The sequence below is a fragment of the Symphalangus syndactylus genome, chromosome 15 (genome assembly GCF_028878055.3).
Source record: "Symphalangus syndactylus isolate Jambi chromosome 15, NHGRI_mSymSyn1-v2.1_pri, whole genome shotgun sequence".
NCBI classification, from domain to species: Eukaryota; Metazoa; Chordata; class Mammalia; order Primates; family Hylobatidae; genus Symphalangus; species Symphalangus syndactylus.
The window spans coordinates 17,499,400-17,521,756 of NC_072437.2; the positions used below are offsets into that span (position 1 = coordinate 17,499,400).

At 43.9% G+C, this 22,357-nt stretch overlaps 2 protein-coding genes across 18 annotated transcripts in view; one reads left to right on the top strand and one right to left on the bottom strand.

Annotated features, from left to right (window-relative positions):
* BIVM (basic, immunoglobulin-like variable motif containing) overlaps positions 1-4,470 on the bottom strand; it is a 42,145-nt gene extending 37,675 nt beyond the window's left edge. Inside the window, exons 1-2 of one of the 13 annotated variants that reach the window (XM_063618656.1) lie at positions 4,296-4,330; positions 1,702-2,033 (exon numbers count right to left, since the gene is read on the bottom strand). The gene's annotated coding sequence lies outside the window, so the exon portion shown is untranslated. Of the gene's footprint in view, positions 1-1,701; positions 2,034-2,733; positions 3,567-3,925 lie in introns of those variants that run through there. The other 12 variants (XM_063618653.1, XM_063618659.1, XM_063618662.1 and 9 more) reach the window with 12 other exon arrangements.
* POGLUT2 (protein O-glucosyltransferase 2) lies at positions 4,304-19,101 on the top strand. Of its 5 annotated transcripts, none has more exons than XM_055244427.2 (10): positions 4,304-4,958; positions 6,453-6,658; positions 9,620-9,825; positions 10,009-10,086; positions 11,998-12,170; positions 12,290-12,527; positions 14,194-14,403; positions 15,478-15,567; positions 17,047-17,154; positions 18,869-19,101. In XM_055244427.2, the coding sequence occupies exons 1-10, from the start codon at positions 4,777-4,779 to the stop codon at positions 18,884-18,886; spliced, it is 1,509 nt and encodes a 502-aa protein (XP_055100402.1). In that variant the 5' UTR covers positions 4,304-4,776; the 3' UTR covers positions 18,887-19,101. The 5 variants fall into 5 exon arrangements, with proteins under 5 accessions (XP_055100402.1, XP_055100400.1, XP_063474720.1 ...); XM_055244425.2 differs by lacking the exon at positions 18,869-19,101 and adding an exon at positions 18,261-18,862; XM_063618650.1 differs by lacking the exon at positions 15,478-15,567.
* Positions 19,102-22,357: the final 3,256 nt, after the last annotated feature.

Sequence of the window (22,357 nt, forward strand, 5' to 3'; positions counted from 1 at the left end):
GCAATGGCGGGATCTCAGCTCACTGCAACCTCTGCCTCCTGGGTTCAAGAGATTCTCCTGCCTCAGCCTCTGGAGTAGCTGGAATTACAGGCAGGTGCCACCATGCCTGGCTAATTTTTGTATTTTTAGTAGAGATGGGGTTTCACCATGTTGGCCAGGCTGGTCTGGAACTCCTGACCTCGGGTGATCTGCCGGCCTCGGCCTCCCAAAGTGCTGGGATTATAGGAATGAGCCACTGCACCCAGCAGGGATTGTAAAAGTATGCTCATTTGGAACATATATAGAATAATTTTTTTCTTTTTTAAGAAACAGGGTCTTGCTATGTTGCCTAGGCTGGTCTTGACTTCTTGGCTTCAAGCAATCCTCCCACCTCAGCCTCCCAAATTGCTGGCATTACAGGCACAAGCCACCATGCCCAGCCATGGAGAATATTCTTATGAAAAACATAGGCAAAGGGAAATGACTGCATTTAAGCACAAAAGTTGGGGGTAAGCTTCCTGAAAGCTAAAGATAGAACACAGCACTTGATTAATAAAAAGTGTAACAGTGTGGGCCAGGCACAATGGCTGATACCTGTAATATCTGTGCTTTGGGAGGCTGAGGCAAAAGAATCGCTTGAGGCCAGGAGTTTGAGGCTGCAGTGAGCTATGATCACACCACTGCACTCCAGCCTGGGCAACAAAGCAAGACTCTATCTCAAAAAAAAAAAAAAAAAAAAAAAGGAAAGAGAGAAAAAAGTAACAGTCTGGTTTTGTTTGTTTGTGTTTTTGGTTTGTTTGCTTTTAAATAATGGTCACGGAATAAGATGATCTCTTTGGTCAAAGTTTTAGCAAAAATAAAATGAAGATCATCAACATAAGGATGCATTTTGTATCGACCGTCACTAAAATCCAAGGGCAGGAAACACTCTCATTGGAAACTATATTTATGTACATTTCTCTGTGAAAATGTAATATTCATAGATTTTATAAGTAAAACATTACAAAAAATGCAAAGTACTAAAAGAAATTACAGGAAAATGGAAATTACCCAAATCCCACAACCCAAACACTGCTAGTGTTTACTTTCTTTCCACACTGTGTCTCACGTCTATTCTCTCACTATAGTAGCCCCAAGAGGCCAAGGGGGCTTCTATTATTGCATGCTCAGATTCTAGCTTTCTTAAAGTACACTAAGCACAATTTATTACTGATAATACTAATAACAGAATCATTATGGACAATACTGAGCTATAGAGAGGCAGTCTGTCCCTCCACTTTATAGGCTGCAGCTGTCACTGTTTTGACTCATCTTGTATCTCCTTTTCTCTATTTATAAACTATTCCCAGTGAGTTGACACTTCTAACCTGACCTGTGCAGAGATATTAGAAAATAAAGTTTGCTACATATATATGTTCACAGAACTCCTCTGCCTGAAAGCCTCTGCTCTTAGAACAAAAGGCCAACTCCTGATGGTCTCTAGATCTATCTGGTTAGCTCCATCTCATTCCCTTCCCCCACCCCCCAAGCTCCACGTTACTTTTTGGTTCTCCCAATACTGTCTCCCTTACTTAGCTCACTCCCATTCATCTTAACAAAGTGAGCTCAAATGTCACTTTCTGGGGGAAACTTTCTTGGCTTCTCAAACTAGGCCAGGTCACCCGGTACAGACTCCAATACCTTCCTCACACAGGTCTTACCAGGTGGCAATTTTACACTTACTTCTGTGTGTATCTGTTTATACGATCAATGTCTGCATCCTGCAAGTCTGGTTTTCTGGATTATTGTATCCCCAGGGCCTAGCATTTGTAGACGTCTCATTCAACAGATAATTTTTAAGTGTTTGCATCATGCCAGGCATTACTGTAGGCCCTCATTTTGATTGATTGCGGTTCCCTCTTCCAGGCAAGCGAGGTGTTGCTATATTAAGATTTACTAAGCCGGCGCGGTGGCTCACGCCTGTTATCCCAGCACTTTGGGAGGCTGAGGCGGGTGGATCATCTGAGGTCAGGAGTTTGAGGCCAGCCCGGCCAACATGGTGAGACCCGTTTCTACTAAAAAAAAAAAAAAAAAAAAAAAGGTCCAAAATTAGTCGCGCGTGGTGGCGCATGCCTGTAGGCCCAGCTACTCAGGAGGCAAGGCTGGAGAATCGCTTGAACACCAGAGGCAGAGGCTGCAGTTGCACCACTGCACTCCAGCCTGGTCGATAAGAGCAAAACTCCGTCTCAAAAAAAAAAAAAAAGATTTACTACTAAGAATGACTGCATGACCTCAGGCTCAACCAATAGCTTACTCATAAAATCACGTCATAAGCAATAGAAATATGGTTTGCTCGTATGCAAAGCAATAATTTATCAAACGGCAAGCTTTAAAAGCACCGCCAGAGTCATGATTGTTCAAAGTCACTGAACGAAGTGTTCTGTAAAATAAAAGTCCATTTGTAAAGCCAATCTTCATCGCCTAGGTTATAGTCTTTTCAGGTTATATTTTGTCTGTATTCTCAAGTATCAAGTTTATGAGAGAACCAAACATCTCTAAAAACCTTTTCAGTAAAGCTTTTTCATATAACACAATAACCTGACTGATATCCTGTATAGAAGGCAACTGAGGAGCAGGGGCATTCCGGTGACCTCGTAAGGGTCGAATATGTGCGGGAAGGCGAAACCAGAGGCGCATAGCCCCCGGCCGAGCTAATGCCACCCTTCCCACCCGGTGTCCTCCCGCGCCCTCCAGGCCCTTTCCTCCCCTTCAGACCTGCGGGTCCCCAGAGCCGAGGCGCCAGCCTGTCAAAAGATACCGGGAGTCCTCCGCGCCCCTGGGTAGGCCGGGAGCGTTTCCACCACCGTCCTCTGACAAGCTCGCTGCTCGGCCGGGCTCGGAGGCCGCCGGGACGGAGGAGACAGTCGCGCAGGCCAAGCCCCGCCGCGCAGAACCAGTGCGCGCGGAGGCGACGCGGGCAGAGAGGAAGGAGCGCGGCTGCGCCCCCTGCCCGCGGCCACCCCAGCCCGCGCCTCCGCGCGTGTCGCGGGCACCCCGAGTCCCCAGCCCGCAGAGCCCAAGGGCCGCCGAGGCCTCCTCGCCCCTACTCCGCGCCTCTACCTTCCCTCACCGGCCGGAAGACGAGGCTCTCCGCCAGGGGGAGCGCGCCGAGGCCCGGGGGTGACCGCCTAGAACATGCTTGCCCCGGGCCCCGGGGACGCTGTCGGTGTTAAAGGGGGCCCACGGGCAATTGCTGCTTCCGGGCTAAGAGCTGGGGCTCCGATTCGACTGTTTGAGTAAACGAGTCGATATCATTAATAATGACAATTGCACAAAAGAAAATAGGAAAGAAACCCCCTCTCCTGGCGCCGGACCAGGCCCGCCTTGACTCGGAGCCACCGGCTCTTCTGGGTTTTCTGGGCAGCTGGCAAGAGGGAGGCAGGCAGAGGAGGCGGCTCCGGGTCCGACTCCCGAGCTGACCAGGGCGGTGAGCACGTGACTCCTGGCGGCGGCCCGGACCCGGGTGCTGGCGTGCAGGGGAAGGAGACGGCCGCCGCGCGCTGGTTCCCGGACCCTGCCCAGCGTCGCGTGGGGACCGACGGCCGCACAGAGGTCACCGGTATCCACATGGACACCTCCTAATCGAGCTTTGTTCACCAGAGGGCTAGGCCCTTCTCTCCCTGGCGCTTCTGTTCCCCCTGCGACCCAGCTCTTCCCCCTACTCCTTCCCGGGAGAGCGGGCACCCATGCAGTGGCCTCCATCTGGACGCCACGGGGCTCCGGAGAGGCGATGACCCCTGGCAGCCCAGGCCGGTATCGAATTAAGTAAAAATTTTGAATGCCCAGGTGGCTGCGCGTAGAGTGGCAGCAGGCCGGGCTGGCGGCGCCCAGGTGCCCAGCGGAGGGCCAAGCGCTCAGGGCGCACAGCCGGCCGCCACCTCGGCCCCTGCCCCCCGCCCCGGGGTACCTCTGGCCTGTCGGGTGGGGTCGGGTCGCTGCGGCCGCGGCGGAACCCGTCACCGGACCTGGATCACAGCATCCAGCGCGCGGCCCGCGAGGCGCCTCCGGTTACCCTGGGGCCGGCGTCCCTCGTTCCATCGGAGCGCGCGAGGATGCTGCGGTGCCCGGCGACAGGTCGTCGGATAGCATTGACAGCACCTTCCTTTCAAGGTGCTTTATGCCTGGCCTCTGCACGTGCGGAGGGCAAGGTGACCAACGCAAAAACCTGAGCTGCGCCTCCAGACCCGTGCGCCCCTTTGATGGGCATCTGTGGTGTTTATCTGTCCCCTGAAAGCGGTGACCGAAAAGTAAATAAATGGGCGAGAGGTGGTAAAAACCTGGCAGTATTTCCGCTCGTCCTGTCGCGAACTACATATCCCAGGGAGCCCGGGGCGCCGGGACGCGTGTGCACCCCGCCATCCACTTGGAGAAGGCGTTACTCAGCCTGGCCCGACGCACGGGCCAATCCCCTCGCCCTACACCTTGGCTGGAACCTGAGACGGATTCGCTCCCAAATGATGCTCCAGTGGCAGGAGCAACTCAAGTTCATCATTGTCCTGAGAGAGAGGAGCAGCGCGGTTCTGGGTCGGAACAGAAGAACGCCAGGGGACCCTCACCTGGGCGCGCCGGGGCACGGGCTTTGATTGTCCTGGGGTCGCGGAGACCCGCGCGCCTGCCCTGCACGCCGGGCGGCACCCTTTGCAGTCGCGTTGGCTGCTGCGATCGGCCGGCGTGTCCCTACCGAAGCCTCGGCTGCTTCTGACCACCTCTTACACTTCTTCATTTATCCGTGGATCATTTCGAGAGTCCGTCTTGTAAATGTTTGGCACTTTGCTACTTTATTGCTTCTTTCTGGCGACAGTTCCAGCACTCGCCGAGAACGGCGGAGAAAGGCAGCTGAGCCCGGAGAAGAGCGAAATATGGGGACCCGGGCTAAAAGCAGACGTCGTCCTTCCCGCCCGCTATTTCTATATTCAGGCAGTGGATACATCAGGGAATAAGTAAGTCGAGAAACGGCTCCTTACCTATTTTGGATGGCGGTTAAATCTGTTTCTCCCTTTAAGATTTTTCTTTCCAAGAACACGTTTCTCCACAGCAGTTTAAATTCCAGGATATTTGGTTACCAATTTTCCTCTGTAGCTGTAGAAATTGTTCCGAATTATAATATATGCAATGTAATGTATTGTATATAACATATAAAATAATCTCCTAGCAATTTTGATTCAGATTCCCACATTATCAGGGCAAGACAAAGTCCCTCCACTTTGCTGGAAATACTGTTTCTAACTACTTTTCGCATAAGCTGTTATAAGGGATTTAAACCTAGTTGTTAGAGACTTGATGGGCTTCATCTTTCTCTGGTGCGGCCCTCAATTTTCAAGGAGACAACTGCAGGTAAGCATGTTTTGAAACTGAAAAAGAAAAATGAAGTACTATTTGAAACTTTAGGGTTCGGAAGGAAAGTATCGAAGTATTAATCTCCTATATGATTGCAACAAATATTTTGTTCCAATGAATTTAATACTTTAACATCATACTTAAAACTTATTTTTATAATTCATATACTTCTGAAATGATTGTCTCTATTATTGGTGGATGCTGACTGTGTGTATTTCATACGGAAAAAAGTACTGGAATAAAAGGTTGTCAAGTAAAAGGCAGGTTGTACATTTTGTTATTTGGCAAAAGATGATACACTACCTACTACTTTGCTTTTGCCCATGGCTGAGCGTGATTTTTTTTTTTTTTTAAAGACAGGGTTTCACTTTCTAGCCCAGTCTGGAGTGCAGTGGTGCAATCACAGCTCACTGTACCCTCAACCTCCCAGGCTGAAGCTATCCTCCCACCTCAGCCTCCCTAGTAGTTGGGACTACAGGCGTGTGCCACTTCGCCTGGCTATTGATTTTTTATTATTATTATTATTATTATTATTTTTGTAGAGACAGGATCTCACCTTGTTGCCCAGGCTGATCTCAAACTCCTGGCCTCAAGCAATCTTCCCTCCTTGGCCTCTCAAGGTGCTGGGATGGTAGACATGGGCCACAGTGCCAGGCCTGAGCATGATTTATAGTACTGATATTGTAAAGATTCATTGGCAGAGATTTTTCAAAATAAGTTCATTATCTTTGGGAGCACCATTTGATCACAAATATCCAGATGTGATGGTATGAAATAAATAAGTTGGTAAGAATATGTTTCTATATGGAATGCATGAGTATGTTCTATGCTTATATAGATTAATAGTCTTAACATATTCCATTGTGATTGTTTAATGAGGTTGTTTCATGTTATCTTGGCCATTGTCATCCTCGTTTTTTTAAATCTCTGATCCATCATATTCATTCTGGTACTAAAAGCATAAGAGAAAAAGAAGCAATCATATGTTAGAGGAAGAATGTGGAGGAGAATAATCAAGTTTCCAGACTGAAGAGCATAACCTTTGTGTGTTTGTTCGTTAAAATCTGTTTATCTCCCCCATTGCCGTTTCATCACAGATTCACATCTTCTCCAGGCGAAAACGTCTTCCAGGTGAAAGTCTCAGCACCAGAGGAGCAATTCACTAGAGTTGGAGTCCAGGTTTTAGACCGAAAAGATGGGTCCTTCATAGTAAGATACAGAATGTATGCAAGCTACAAAAATCTGAAGGTGGAAGTTAAATTCCAAGGTCAACATGTGGCCAAATCCCCATATATTTTAAAAGGTAATTTGGAATATAATTTTATAACAGCAGTATTTGAATAAAATATATGTTATTCCATCAACAAAAACAACTTGGCGTGATATATATATATATATATTTTTTTTTTTTTACTGAAAGAAAAAAAATAAAGACTTCCTACTTGAAAGCTAAGTTATGAGTCCTGGTAAAACGACATTCAAGATTTGAACGGAAATTCTGATTTGCTAAAGAGCAAGGAACATATTAGTAGAGAATTTACTCCATGAAGACATACATTAGGAAGAATAACCAAGCTGTGTGCATGCTCATGTATGATACTTTCTTGTTTGGAAATATATGACTTAAGTAACTGGTAAGTGTTATTGAAATTAGGTAGATCACTTCAGGAAGGGAGATAGCTCGAAAGAGAAGGAGGGCACTGATGGTTGTTTTTTGTCTTTGTTCCAATGCCATTTTCCCAGAGAAATTCTCTGACTTTTTTTTTTTTTTTTTTGAGACAGAGTCTCGTTCTGTCGCCAGGCTGGAGTGCGATGGCACAATCTTGGCTCACTGCAAGCTCCGCCTTCTGGGTTCAAGCGATTATCCTGCCTCAGCCTCCCAAGTAGCTGGGATTACAGGCACGCACCACCATGTCCGGCTAATTTTTCTATTTTTAATAGAGACAGGATTACACCACGTTGGCCAGGCTGGTTTCGATCTCTTGACCTCATGATCTGCCCACCTCAGCCTCCCAAAGTTCTGGGATTACAGGCATGAGCCACCATGCTCGGCCATTCTGATGTTTCTTATATAGGATGAGAGTACAATTTTGTTACCTAGAGCCATCTCCTTCCCTCTTACAGGCGACAGTACCACAAGACGGTAGGGAAGCCATGTATATACAAAGGCAGAAATCTTGTCCCCCTTAATAACCCCAAGAAAAGTAAACTTTTTTTTTATTTTTGTGAACTCTGCAGAGAAGTAAGAAAAGGTAAACACTTTTTAAGAGTGTCTAGGTTCCTTTCCTACGTTCTGCCGGTACCGCCTGGTACAGTATCAGCCACTAAACCTTAAAAAGATACTCCGTTGTTAGCCACTGCCTGGGTTAGGTGGGATCTGAGAGTTATAAAAACGAGTAACAGTAAACACCTCAGTGCAGACTGAAATTAATTTGTTATAAAATTAGTGAAGTGGACTGTTTTGAGAATTACTTTTGCTTTTTTTTGTTGCTGTTGTTGTTGAGACAGGGTCTCGCTCTGTTGCCCAGTCTGGAGTGCAGTGGTGCAATCACTGCTTACTGCAGCCTCGACCTCCTGGGTTCAAGCAATCCTCCCACCTCAGCTGCATGAGTAGCTGGGACTACAGGCACTCACCACCATGCCCCACTAATTTTTGTATTTTTTGTAGAAACAGGGTTTTGCCATGTTGCTCAGGCTGGTCCCGAACCCTGGAGCTCAAGTGATCTGCCCACCTTGGTCTCCCAAAATGCTAGGATTACAGGCGTGAGCCACTGTACCCAGCTACTTTGGTTTTTTTTTTTTTTTCTTTTTGAGATGGTGTCTCGCTCTGTCACCAGCCTGGAGTGCAGTGGCGCAATCTCGGCTCACTGCAAGCTCTGCCTCCCCGGTTCAAGCAATTCTCCTGCCTCAGCCTCCCAAATAGCTGGGACTACAGGCACGTGCCACAACACCTGGCTAATTTTTGTATTTTTAGTAGAGACGGGGTTTCACCACGTTGACCAGGATGGTCTCGATCTCCTGACCTCATGATCTGCCCGCCTCGGCCTCCCAAAGTGCTGGGATTACAGGCATGAGCCAGGGTACCCAGCCTACTTTTGCTCCTTAATAATTCTTAAAACAAAAAAACAAAAAAACAGAATAGGAGCTCCTTGTTTATTTTTGCTGTTATTGATAATTTACTTATTGAGAAAAGTACCTTAGACACTTTAAGAACCTGTTTGTATAACAGACCATCAAAATATTAAATCATATCACTTTTGTCTTTCATTAAAATAGGTATGCTCCTCTGATACCCTTTTACCAGTATTTGGTTATTCTTCAGTCTACAAAACATAAGGAATAATGAGCTGTAATACATACCATAGACATAAACCAAGTATCTGTTGGTTTTCTTTTACTTTTTGAAACAAGAGTCTCGCTCTGTCCCCCAGGCTGGAGTGCAGTGGCACAATCTCTGCTCACTGCAACCTTCACCTCCCAAGTTCAAACTATTGTCATGCCTCAACCTCCTGAGTAGCTGAGATTTCAGGCACACGCCACCATACCCAGCTAAACTTTTTTGTATTTTTAGTAGAGATGGGGTTTCACCATGTTGGCCAGGCTGGTCTCAAACTCCTGACCTCAAGTTATCCACCCACCTCAGCCTCCCAAAGTGCTGGGATTACAGACGTGAGCCACTGCACCCAGCCTCTATTTGCTTTCTTTTGAACTCATGCAAAGTAGACCTTATTATGAAAATATCACAAAACTTCACTGTGAAGAGCTGTCAGAGTAGAAGGCTGACTTACTTGCAATGCCCCAGTATAGTAAAAATGTATTACTTTTTTTTTTTTTTCTTTGAAACAGGGTCTCACTGTCTTGCCCAGGGTGGAGTGGTGCAAACATGGCTCACTGCAGCTTCAACCTCCTGGGCTCAAGTGATCCTCCCACGTCAGCCTCCCAAGTAGCTGAAACCACAGGTGCATGCCAACACACCCAGCTAAATTTTTATTTTTTGTAGAGACAGGGTCTCCCTGTGTTGCCCAGGCTGGTCCCGAACTCCTGGGCTCAGGCTGTCCTCCTGCCTCAGCCTCCCAAAGTGCTGGGATTACAGACATGAGCCGACCTTGCTGGCCTGTAATTCTCTTAAAATGTGTTTTCAATGAAAATGCTCTTCCTATGTAACTAGGCAATACTCATGAAGCCACGTTGTAGATATTTATTACAAGTTTCAAATGCTGAGTGAAATGATCACTGTTGTACTTTCATATTCTTATGTAAATAGGGCCGGTTTACCATGAGAATTGTGACTGTCCTTTGCAAGATAGTGCAGCCTGGCTACAGGAGATGAACTGCCCTGAAACCATTGCTCAGATTCAGAGAGATCTGGCACATTTCCCTGCTGTGGATCCAGAAAAGATTGCAGTAGAAATCCCAAAAAGATTTGGACAGAGGCAGAGCCTATGTCACTACACCTTAAAGGATAACAAGGTACAACACATGATTTTTTGCTTGTTTGTTTTAGTGATTTTTTTTTCTTGTTTTGAACATTTGGCTACAATTAGCGAAATCATTTTATAAACATCATTCGAATGAGCACTGTGACAAGCTTTTCCTCAGTGAAATCTGCCAGTGTTTTTAGACTAACATAATAAATGGTAAATTCTCTTTTAGGTTTATATCAAGACTCACGGTGAACATGTAGGTTTTAGAATTTTCATGGATGCCATACTACTTTCTTTGACTAGAAAGGTAAGTATGTATTTTCTCTTAGCTGTAATAGATAATTTAAGCCCAGATTTTACAGGATAATTTTTCAAAATACAAATTATAACACTATCAGGGTATTCTCTTCTGGAGCCTTATGATAATACTATTCTGAAGCTTTCTGTTATTTCAGGTACCTGCGTTTGTTTCCTAGGGCTGCCATAACAAAGTGCTACAAACTGGAAGGCTTAAAATAATAGAAATGTATTCTCTGGCAGTTATGGAGGCCAGATGTCCAAAATCAAAATGTCAGCCAGGTGCCATGGCTCATGCCTGTAATCCCAGCACTTTAGGAGGCCAAAGCGGATGGATCACTTGAGCCCAGGAGCTCGAGACCAGGCTGGGTAACATGGTGAAGCCCTGTCTCCACAAAAATACAAAAATTAGCCTGTAGTAGTTTCAGCTAATGGGGAGCTGAGGCAGGAAGATCGCTTGAACCTAGGAGGTCGAGGCTGCTTGAGCCAAGATCACACCACTGCACTCCCAAGGCCTGGGTGACAGAGTGAGATCCTGTCTCAAAAAAAAAAAAAAAAAAAAATTGTCAGGAGGGCCAGCTCCCTCTGAGATGATCCTTTCCTTTCCTGCCTCTTCCTGGCTGCTGGCAGTGGCTCTCCATCTTTGGTGTTCCCTGGTTTGCAGCTGCATCCTCCCATCTCTGCCTCTGTCATCACGTGGGCTTCTCCCCTCATGTCTCTGGGTCTCTTCTTATAAGGACACAGCATGGTGGATTAATGGCCCAGCCTACTCCAGTATGACCTTATGCTAACTAATAGCTGCAACAACCCTATTTCCAAATAAAGTCATTCTGAGACACTGGGATTTAAGACTTCAGCATATCTTTTGCAGGGACACAATATTTTATAGAGGAAAGAAAAATGCCTTATCATAAAATGATTTTGGTACTAAACTAACTTTGAGTCCAAAGATGACTTGCCTTGTACTGAATCCCATTCCTTGGGATAGTGGGCTTTTGTTGGGTTCTAGTGGAATGGTTTGAAAGTAATGTTAAAATGGTGGATGTGAAAGACTCTACCAACATTTTTACCAAATGTATATTTATTTATAATCTATTATAATATTTATTTATTGAATAATTTGCATGTATATCTTGATTAAACTACTCATGGAAAATCATAATGCCTTTTTTTCAAGATTTCAAAGCACTTACAGTCTGTTAATTCTGAATGTAGGTAGTTATATAGCATCAATATTAAGCCTCCTTTAAACTAAGACATCAGGGTACCGTCATACTTCTCTTGCTCCTCTTTGTCAATCCATGGGAAAATGAGAATGTTCTTCAGGACTTCGGTTTCTCAAGATGCTTCTCAGACTGATCAGTGCTGTTCTGGCCTTAAAAATGTATATCTGTTGTTTTGTAAATACTCTAAACATTTTCTGTGACTAGATAAAACATACCCTCTTTACATATTCATGCCATTTGCCAGTAGAGGAAGGAAGCATAGCTTGAAACTTACTATGTTGCTGTTGGTGTTGGGCTTCCTGAGTTCAAATCCTGGTCCCACCACCTACCTGGTATATGTTTTTTAAAATGGAACCATCTGGCTCACTAGCAAGAAACTAGGGTTAGAGTCCCAAGTGCTATTTTTTAAATTAGTTTCCAATAATTCTCTTTCTCTTTGATCATCTTAGAGGCTGTTCGCAGTATTAGAACAGAGATTACTTTTGCCATTTCATCCCTTTCGTAGGGAGCATAGAATACTTATACATGTGACCATATTCTGAAACATTGCCTACTATTCAAACCAAGGTAATTATCATTACCTGAAACATGTAACATTGGCCTTTCATTAATGCAATTTCAAATTTAAATTGATAAATACAATGTATTATCCAATGCAGGAAATGTGAATAAGCTCCTCGTTTTGTTTTTTCTAGGTGAAGATGCCAGATGTGGAGTTCTTTGTTAATTTGGGAGACTGGCCTTTGGAAAAAAAGAAATCCAATTCAAACATCCATCCAATCTTTTCCTGGTGTGGCTCCACAGATTCCAGGGATATCGTGATGCCTACATACGACTTGACTGATTCTGTTCTGGAAACCATGGGCCGGTGAGAGATAAGTCAGGGTTGGCCCAGAGCCTTGGTTTTCTTTCTTTGGTGAGTTCTTTTGCAACAGCCTTTGTGAGATGATGATTTGGGAGGAAAATCTGTTGCACTTTGTCTTCTAGGGTAAGTCTGGATATGATGTCCGTGCAAGCTAACACGGGTCCTCCCTGGGAAAGCAAAAATTCCACTGCTGTCTGGAGAGGGCGAGACAGCCGCAAAGAGAGACTCGAGCTGGTTAAACTCAGTAGAAAACACCCGGAACTCATAGACGCTGCTTTCACCAACTTTTTCTTCTTTAAACACGATGAAAGCCTGTATGGTCCCATTGTGAAACACATTTCATTTTTTGATTTCTTCAAGGTACGACTTAATCAGTAGCTAATCTTTTTTGTTTTTCTAATGTATTTGTACATAGTGCTTTGGGAAGGGAAATTGAGGCCTGCGAATTACAAGAGGTGCGAGAAGTTAGCACAAAATTGAGTGAATATCGAGGCATGGGGGTGCTGGAGACTGTTTTGGCAACCAGGGTCTGCCCTCACTGCCCAGTCTTGATATTAAATGTGCATCAAGGGAGTTTGGAGCCTGGATAGAGCTATAATTTTTTTCCAGCTAACCCTTCAGATAAGCACATGTCACCTCCAAATATGTTTTTATTAATACTTACATGGAAGTCATTTTACAAATACTTTTCCCCAGAGCCATGTTATCACAACAGAATAAGGAAGATATAAACTACTTGTTTCTTATCAGGCCTTCTGGTGGGGAATGACATGAAACTCATCCAAATGTTCTGCCTGGGAATTAGGGTTTGCTCTCTGTGTCTAGAATGTGGATTCCCCATGTTTCCTGGGGAGTAGTCCTTTTTCTAACAACTCCCTTTTTAAGGCAGTGGGCAGCATCCTGCTCTTTAGACCATGGAGTTGTTTCTGAAGTCCCCCATGGTAGAGAGAGAGAGGGGGGAAAAGGTCATCATCTGTCCTCTGTATGTGGGAAGACAAGTGATTAACGAGTTCTGTCTGCCCTGTAGATGACCAAATTTTCTTTTGATGGGTTGTGTTGAGGCAGGTTGACCTAAAGAATGTTAAAGTTGAATTGTCAGTATTTTTCTATATGCATATCCCAAAGATTTTTGAAAGAAATGATTATAACCGAAGTGAAAGGGTACTAGCCAACTTTCTCAGTGGAGGGGTGCTGCATCCTGCCTTGGCTTTATTCCTGCCTGTTGAATTTTCTGCAACTAAAGATGATAGATTACCACAGTTCTATGAATATTTTTATTCATAGGTGTTCTTGCTCCAGAGCTTGCTAATTTCTTTAAGACATATGTCTGGGTGTTTAACAAATACGGTTAGCCAGATGTGATGGCTCACGCCTGTAATCCCAGCATTTTGGGAGGCTGAGGTAGGCAGATCACCTGAGGTCCAGGGTTCGAGACCAGCCTGGCCAACGTGGTGAAACCCCATCTCTACTAAAAATACAAGAATTAGCTGGGCGTGGTGGTGCGTGCCTCTAATCCCAGCGACTTGGGATGCTGAGGCACAAGAATCACTTGAACCCGGGAGGTGGAAGTTGCACTGAGCTGAGATCATGCCACTACACTCCAGCCTGAGTGACAGAGTGAGACTCTGCCTCAAAATAAATACATAAATAATACGGTTAACATGGCTCAGAATGTGCCATTATTAGGGGCACATTTGCAATCAATAAAGTAGTAGGAGAATTACAAAAAGTCACAAGTGAATCCATCCTTCCTTATGTTGCAGCCTTAGGACAACAGTATGATTGTATTCGCTGCTTCAACACTAGATTTGTATCCTTTGTAAAATTTAGGAGCACATCAAAAGGAGCATTTAGCTCTAGATCAACCTGTTGTTTAATAACACTTACTAAACGGCAAAGGCAGAGTGTGGAACCTGGCCAAATTGTGTCTGAGGATTGCAAAGGTTTATATGTGGGATGGGAAGGAGAATAGAGTGGAGAAAAGGAAATTTAATGGAGGTTCTTAGACTTTACCATTGTTTTGCAGCATAAGTATCAAATAAATATCGATGGCACTGTAGCAGCTTATCGCCTGCCATATTTGCTAGTTGGTGACAGTGTTGTGCTGAAGCAGGACTCCATCTACTATGAACATTTTTACAATGAGCTGCAGCCCTGGAAACACTACATTCCAGTTAAGAGCAACCTGAGCGATCTGCTAGAAAAACTTAAATGGGCAAAAGATCACGATGAAGAGGTAAGGTTAGTCTCCATGAAGGCTTATTTCTACTTGTTTCCCAATATCATGGGTCCTTTTGAAATGTATTGTACCTGGAGAGCATCCAGGATGTTCACATAATAGACTTTGGCCTGTAAATGGGAAGCTGCCTGCCCATAGATGGCACGGCAGTTCCCCTAGGCTGAACACAGCGGGCACTGCATCTTACATTAGCTCTCCACTCTGCATGTGAAACAAAAAGCGAGGCTGGGTGTGGTGGCTCGTGCCTGTAATCCCAGCACTTTGGAAGGCTGAGGCAGGCAGATCACCTGAGGTCAGGAGTTCAAGACCAGCCTGGCTAACATGGTCAAACTCCATCTCTACTAAAAATACAAAAATAAGCTGGCGTGGTGATGGGTGCCTGTAATCCCAGCTACTGGGGAGGCTGAGGCAGGAGAATCACTTGAACCTGGGAGGCGGAGGTTGCAGTGAGCCGAGACCACACCATTGCACTCCAGCCTGGGCAACAAGAGCAAAACTCCATCTCAAACAACAACAACAACAACAACAAGCTAAACTGTGGCCTTGATTACACTTTCTCTTTCAGTAGGTTGCTCTGAGCCACAAGCATTGCCTCCACTGGCAATGTGAAAATTGTAGGATGGCCAGTCTGGCAGGAGTCACTAACAGGCTACAGGTTAAAATGAGGGATTGATTCAGAAGTAGATGCAGCCATAAATAGAGAAATAAAGAGGGATGGAATGCAATAAACTTTAAGCTAATTGTCTCCTGAAATTTGTGAAGGCAGCTCGCTAAGCTTCATCTTGAGTTTACAAAGTTGTCAGTTTGCTTGGTGTACAACCTTGCCTCTCCAAGAGAGGCTTAATTCTAGAAGGTCCAATATGAGTTCTCAAACTTTTAAGTCTTAGAAACCTCCCTCTGATTTAAACAAACATACTCTTGTTAAATGTTCTGTTTTACCGTGAGACTACCCCCAAAGATATTATTTCCCACAGTTGCCCCAATGTATACATACTCTGAAGAGCAGTTCGCAGATGGCTGCATGGGAAAAATGGATTCTATTACAGGACTTTGTCGTTGTTCTTCCTGTAGGCCAAAAAGATAGCAAAAGCAGGACAAGAATTTGCAAGAAATAATCTCATGGGCGATGACATATTCTGTTATTATTTCAAACTTTTCCAGGTCAGTATTTTCCAAGAAAATCATCACATAACTTATAAGTAGACATGTTAAGAACAAATAATATTTTACTTAACAATTTCTAAACATATGTTACTATAGGGATATATATATATATATATGTATATACACTTCTGTGGATGAAAATCAGAGACAAATATTAAGTAATCATAAAAAAATAGTTGAAAACCAAAGATTAGCTAATGGAAAATGTTACAATATTAAGTGAAAAGTATTAATATTAGAACTATGTGATATTTGACTAAGAAATTGGCCTCTGATCCTACAAAGTTACGGTGCATGGATTTATATGTTCTCTTTGTGTTACATCGCTGCTGCCTCACCATTTCTTTGTCTAAACAGTGCCAGGTGTGTTTGGGCCTCTTGTCTTGACTCCGTATGAGCCATGCCTTCCCTTAGAAATTATTTCCATGGACCCAAGCATTTAGAGATTGTAATCAAGCATATCCGATGATTTAAAGGACTCTTTTAAAAATGTGGTAGTAGGCCAGGTGCGGTTGCTCACACCTGCAATCCCAGCACTTTGGGAGGCTGAGGCGGACAGATCACCTGAGATCAGGAGTTTGATACCAGCCTGGCCAACATGGTGAAACCCCGTCTCTACTAAAAATACAAAAATTAGCCAGGTGTGGTGGTGCACACCTGTAATCCCAGCTACTCAGGAGGCTAAGGCAGGAGAATCACTTGAACCCGGGAGGTGGAAGTTGCAGTGAGCTGAGATCACACCACTGCACTCCAGCCTGGGTGACAAGAGTGAGATTCTGTCTCAAAAAAAAAAAAAAGAGGTAGTAAACAAGTTCTTGGCTAATAATAGTACTAGATCTAGAGTAAGATTTTTATCCTACAGTTGCAGGTACTGAGCCCCATATCTGAGGCTCTGCTACAGATCAAAGTTGGTGTATTTCTGGCCTGTACTGGCCCCTCCCGATTTTGTAACCTTCCCTTGATGGAGGGAAGCAGAGGACAAACCGTGTAAAATGAATAAACTGGGGGGATTTACCATGTGAATTTCTAAGGATCCATGGGGCAGTGTTCCTTCGTTTAGCATAGGTACTTAGCACAGTGCCTCACTCAGAGTAAGCACATGATAAATGAAGATGATGATGATGGAGGCTTGTGCAAACCATAATAAGGAAAGCAGAATAGTCTCTGTCTTCACATTCTCAGTCTAGGGAAGATTGTGTGCAAAATTATTTTTACTGTGAGACAGAAGATGGTTAAAAAAAAAGTCATGGAAATTTAGGATAGAATAAAGAGATGTCTGTTAGGAACGGGCAGCCAGTGTTCAAAGGATGGCCTCCTCTCAGATGCTCTCAGAATTGGTATATATGACAGACTATGCAGATCACAGTTTGACAGACATAAGTTAAATGAATCATAGTCTTCATATATTCTAGCCTGTCTCATTGGGTGGATATAAAGTGTTTTATAAGGAATGCTTTTATGTTGTTGCTTAAACAGGAATATGCCAATTTACAAGTGAGTGAGCCCCAAATCCGAGAGGGCATGAAAAGGGTAGAAGCACAGACTGAGGACGACCTCTTCCCTTGTACTTGCCACAGGAAAAAGGTAACCGGAACTGAGCTTATGGCCAGTGTCAGAGTAAAAACTAACATTGATCCAAACTTGCCTTTATTCCTATAGTCATTCAATCAGGCAGCAAATATTTGAGTACCTCTCGAGGTCTCCAAGCAATTCAGTCTGCTAGAGCGATAGGTATAAAAGATAGCAGTGCTCAAGAAAGGATGCTACCATGCAGTTAATTGAGAAGACATGGTAGCTCCCTGGCAGAGTGGTGGGAAGTCTTTTATAATGTGAGAATCCAGCTCGTACCCTATTTGAATGGATGCTTACAGTCTGAAAAATATTTTCATGTGTATCATCTGATGCCCTCATCTCCTCATGAGATAAGTTTGGCAAAGTTCATCATCCCAGTTTAGAGAAGGAAAAATATGTAACCACGATTATTGATGTTTTCCAATCCTTCCTTTGAAAGTCATCTCAGCTGATACCACTACATAAGGATCTCATTGATAAAAATGAAAGTCAGATTCACATCTGGATTTTTAAGGTAGAAAGGACCTTAGAAGTCATCCAGTAAATGCCTTCATTTTATGGTTAACAAAACTGAGCCCAAAAAGGACTTGTGCTGAAAATCATCTAGCTGGATTATGGCAAAGCAAAAACCAATCTCTCATCATCAGATTGTGATTGTGTGTGTTTGTATATAAAGATGTAGTGTGGCAAGGGACTGTTGCTTTGATTATGATTTTTGTTTGTTTGAAGGAATGTAAATTGCATAAACTAGAGTGTATGTGTGTGTGTATGTGTGTGTATAACATATGCTGACTTGACATTTTAAGCAACATAATTAAGTTTCTGAATGGACAAGTTCAAAATTGTGGTATTATAACTAAAGACAAGAAGTCAGATTTGGCAATCATTATGTCTACCTCTCAAGGGGATGTAAAAGGAATTAAGGTGAGACTGGCCCCAGTGATGTGACAGAACCAGCTTATATGAGCTCACCCATTGATAAATATTCAGGAATTTTGCATACTGGTTAAATTTTTGGTAGCTTGGAATCATCCTGATAGGAGTATTTACACCATGACAATCAGCCCATGCTACAGACAGAATTTTGGTTGTTTTATTTTTGTCTTTGTTTTTTATAGAACTCATTAACCACTAACCAACTGGCCCTCAGAGGTGGTTCGTCATCATTGTTAACTCTGTCAGTGCTCCAAGGCCATAAAAATAAGTTAAAACCAATGATAAAACAAGAATTGCCAAATCAAAAGGTTCCCCCTCACCAATCCGTGATTTGGTATCAGAACACTTCTCACTTTGGCTCTAAGTGAGACTAGGCAGCTTCCTTGCTGCACTCCTGCTCAATTATTTATCTTCATCTATGTGATTGAGTGGAGGTACCCAGCCAGTTTCTTCCACTGAGCAGTAGAAGTTAGGGGCGAGATGATAGCTTCGTTTATTTTTTGCTCATTGTCTCTCCTAGCCTTTCACCACTACTGTTCATAACACGAGGCCTTTACAGTAGTACAGCCCGTGGATGTTTGGCTTCCTTATCAGTAGGCTATGAAACACAATGTGATTTTACCCTTAGCTGACTCTGGGCCTCTGGAAATAGTCCCAAGCCCTAAAAGCCTCTAGCAGCAGCTTGGCTCCCTCTCATCTTTACAGGAAAATAATTAGCAAATGAATGTAAGTCTTCTTCACTTGTGTAAGACTTCTTGATAGCTCTAAATATTTTGCTTCTTAATTGCAGACCAAAGATGAACTCTGATATGCAAAATAACTTCTATTAAAATAATGGTGCTCTGAAGACTCTTCTTAACTAAAAAGAAGAATTTTTTTAAAGTATTAATTCCATGAACAATATAAAATCTGTGTGATTGTTTGCAGTATGAAGACACGTTTCTACTTATTATGCAGTATTCTCATGACTGTACTTTAAAGTACATTTTTAGAATTTTATAATAAAACCACCTTTATTTTAAAGGCCTATGTTGTACTAATTATTAGCTGTGTTTGGAACAGGGAGCAGTAAAAACAGAGGGAATCTGGGTCCTTGGTGCACAGCAGCCCAGACCACCTGCCCAGACTGGTTTTAAATGACAAAGCAATGAACCCCTGTCTCCTTTTAAGCCCATATTATTGTGGGTATTCAGCCAAACTTAATTCTAGCTAATACTTCATACAAGGTCAGTCATTATAGGGCCTCTACCCGAATCTTTAGTCAAATCTCTCAGCACTTTCTAATATCAATCCTGTCCTCTGGAAGAACGAGTCCTCTCCCAGTTCTGTCAGTGCCTGTGTCCTTACCTTCCTGGCTCTTGCCCTTCCCTTGTCCTGGAATGTCTTGGCCCTCTCTTCTTCATCCGGCTTAGACATCCTTCAGTACATAGTTTACCCTTACTAGATTTTAAGTGCCATGACCTCAGAGACCAGACCTTTCTTCTGGGTAGTCCTAACGTCTAATAGAGTGCCAGCAACTAGAAAGACTGAATAAATATCTAATGGGTGATATGGTTTTGATGTTTGTCCCTTCCAAATCTTATGTTGAAATGTAATTCTGAGTGGTGAAGGTGGGGCCTGGTGGGAGATGTTTGTATCTTAGGGGTGGATCCCTCATGAATGGCCCGGCACCATCCTTGCAGTGACAAGTGAGTTCTCACTGTGAGTTCACATGATCTGGTGGTTTTAAAAGGTGTGGCACCTCCCCCTCTCTCTGTGTTGCTCCCTCTCTTGCCACCTAATACCCTGGCTCCCCTTTGCCTTCCACCATGATTGGAGGCTTCCTGAAGCCCTCTCCAGAAGCAGATGCTGGCACCACACTTCCTATACAGCCTGCAGAACCATGAACCAAAATAAATCTCTTTTCTTTAGAAGTTACCCAGCCTCAGGTATTTCTTTATAGCAACACAAAAATGGCATTAACACAATGAGTAAATGAATGAATGAAAATCACTTTGAAATGCAGTTACAAGAATTTAAAAAGAACTAAAAATCTGAACACTAAACCATATATCATATTCTACAAATTCCTTTACCTAATATTCTCTCTTCCATTCATCTTCCAGTCAAATAATTTTTTCTAAATTATTTTGAATCTTGAAATAGACATACAGAAGAATATAAAACATATATCTGCAATTTAAACATATAGCCACAATTTAATTACAAGAAAACATCCATGTAATCACTGACAAAGATTCTTTGCTTGACCACCTGTATTAGTCCATTCTCTCGCTGCTAATAAAGACATACCCGAGACTGGGTAATTTATAAAGAAAAGAGGTTTAATTGACTCACAGTTCCACAGGGCTGAGGAGACCTCAGGAAACTTGGAATCATGGCTGAAGGGGAAGCAAACAAGTCTTTCTTCACATGGCGGCAAGGAGAAGCACCAAGCAAAGAGGAAAAAGCCTCTTATAAAACCATCGGATCTTGTGAGAACTCACTCACTATCACAAGAACAGCATGAAGGTAACTGTCCCCATAAATCATTTGCCTCCCACCAGGTCTCTCCCACAACACGTGGGGATTATGGGAACTACAAGATGAGATTTGGGTGGGGACACAGCCAAACCATATCATTCCACCCCTGGCCCCTCCCAAATCTCACATCTCACATTTCAAAACACAATCATGCCTTCCCAACAGTTCCCCAAAGTCTTATTTCAGCATTAACCCAAAAGTCCAAGTCCACAGTTTCATTTGAGACAAGGCAAGTCTCTTCCACCTCTGAGCCTGTAAAATAAAACACAAGTTAGTTACTTCCTAGATAAAATGGAGGTACAGGCATTGGGTAAATATACCTGTTCCAAATGGGAGAAATTGGCCAAAACAAAGGGGCTATAGGCCTCTTGCAAGCCCCAAATCCAACAAGGCAGTAATTAAATCTTAAAGCTCCAAAATAATCTTTGACTCCATGTCTCACATCCAGGTCACACTGATGCAAAAGGTGGGCTCCCACAGCCTTGGGCAGCTCTACCCCTGTGGCTTTGCAGGCCACAGCCCCTCACCCCAGCTGCTTCCACAGCTGGCATTGAGTGTCTGCAGCTTTTCCAGGTGCAAGCTGCAAGCTGTCGGTAGATCTCTCATTCTGGGTCCGGAGGACAGTGCCCCTCTTCAGCTCCACTCGGCAGTACCCCAGTGGAGACTCTTGTGTGGGGCCCAGCGCCACATTTCCCTTCCACAGTGCCCTAGCAGTGAGGGCTCTACCCCCTCAGCAAACCAGCCTGGACATCCAGGTGTTTCCATACATCCTCTAAAATCTAAGCAGAGGTTCCCAAACTTCAATTATTGACTTCTGTGTACCCACAGGCTCAACACCATATGGAAGCTGCCAAGGCTTGGGGCTTGCACCCTCTGAAGCCATGGCCCAAGCTGTACCTTGGTCCCTTTTATCCACAGCTAGAGTGGCTAGGACACAAGCCACCAAGTCCCTAGGCTGCACACAGCAGGGGGCCCTGGGCCTGGCCCCAGAACCATTTTTCCCTCCTAGACCTCTGGGCCTGTGATGGGAGAGGCTGCCTTGAAGGTCTGACATGCCCTGGAGACATTTCCCCATTGTCTTAATGATTAACATTGGGCTTTTTGTTTATGCAAATTTCTGTAGCAAGCTTGGATTTCTCCCCAGAAAATGGGTTTTTCTTTTCTGTTACATTGTCAAACTGAAAATTTTCCAAACTTTTATGCTCCGCTTCCTCTTGAACGCTTTGCCATGTAGAAATTTCTTCTGCCAGATACCTTAAATCATCTCTCTCAAGTTCAAAGTTCCATAGATCTCTAAGGCAGGGGCCAAATGCTGCCAGCCTCTTCACTAAAGTATATCAAGCATAATCTTTATTCCAGTTCCCAACAAGTTTCTCATCTCCATCTGACACTACCTCAGCCTGGACTTCATTGTCCATCCACGATCAGCATTTTGGTCAAAGCCATTCTGCAAGTCTCTAGGAAGTTCCAGACTTTCCCACATCTTTCTGTCTTCTAAGCCCTCCAAGTCTCTAGGAAGTTCCAAACTTTTCCACATTTTCCTGTCTTCTTCTGAGCCCTCCAAACTGTTCTAGCCTCTGCCCATTACCCAATTCCAAAGTCACTTCCACATTCTTTGGGTATCTTTACAGCAGCACCTCACTCTCTGCAGTACCAATTTACTGTATTAGTCCATTCCCACGCTGCTAATAAAGACATACCCACAACTGGGTAATTTATAAGGGAAAGAGGTTTAATTGACTCATAGTTCCACAGG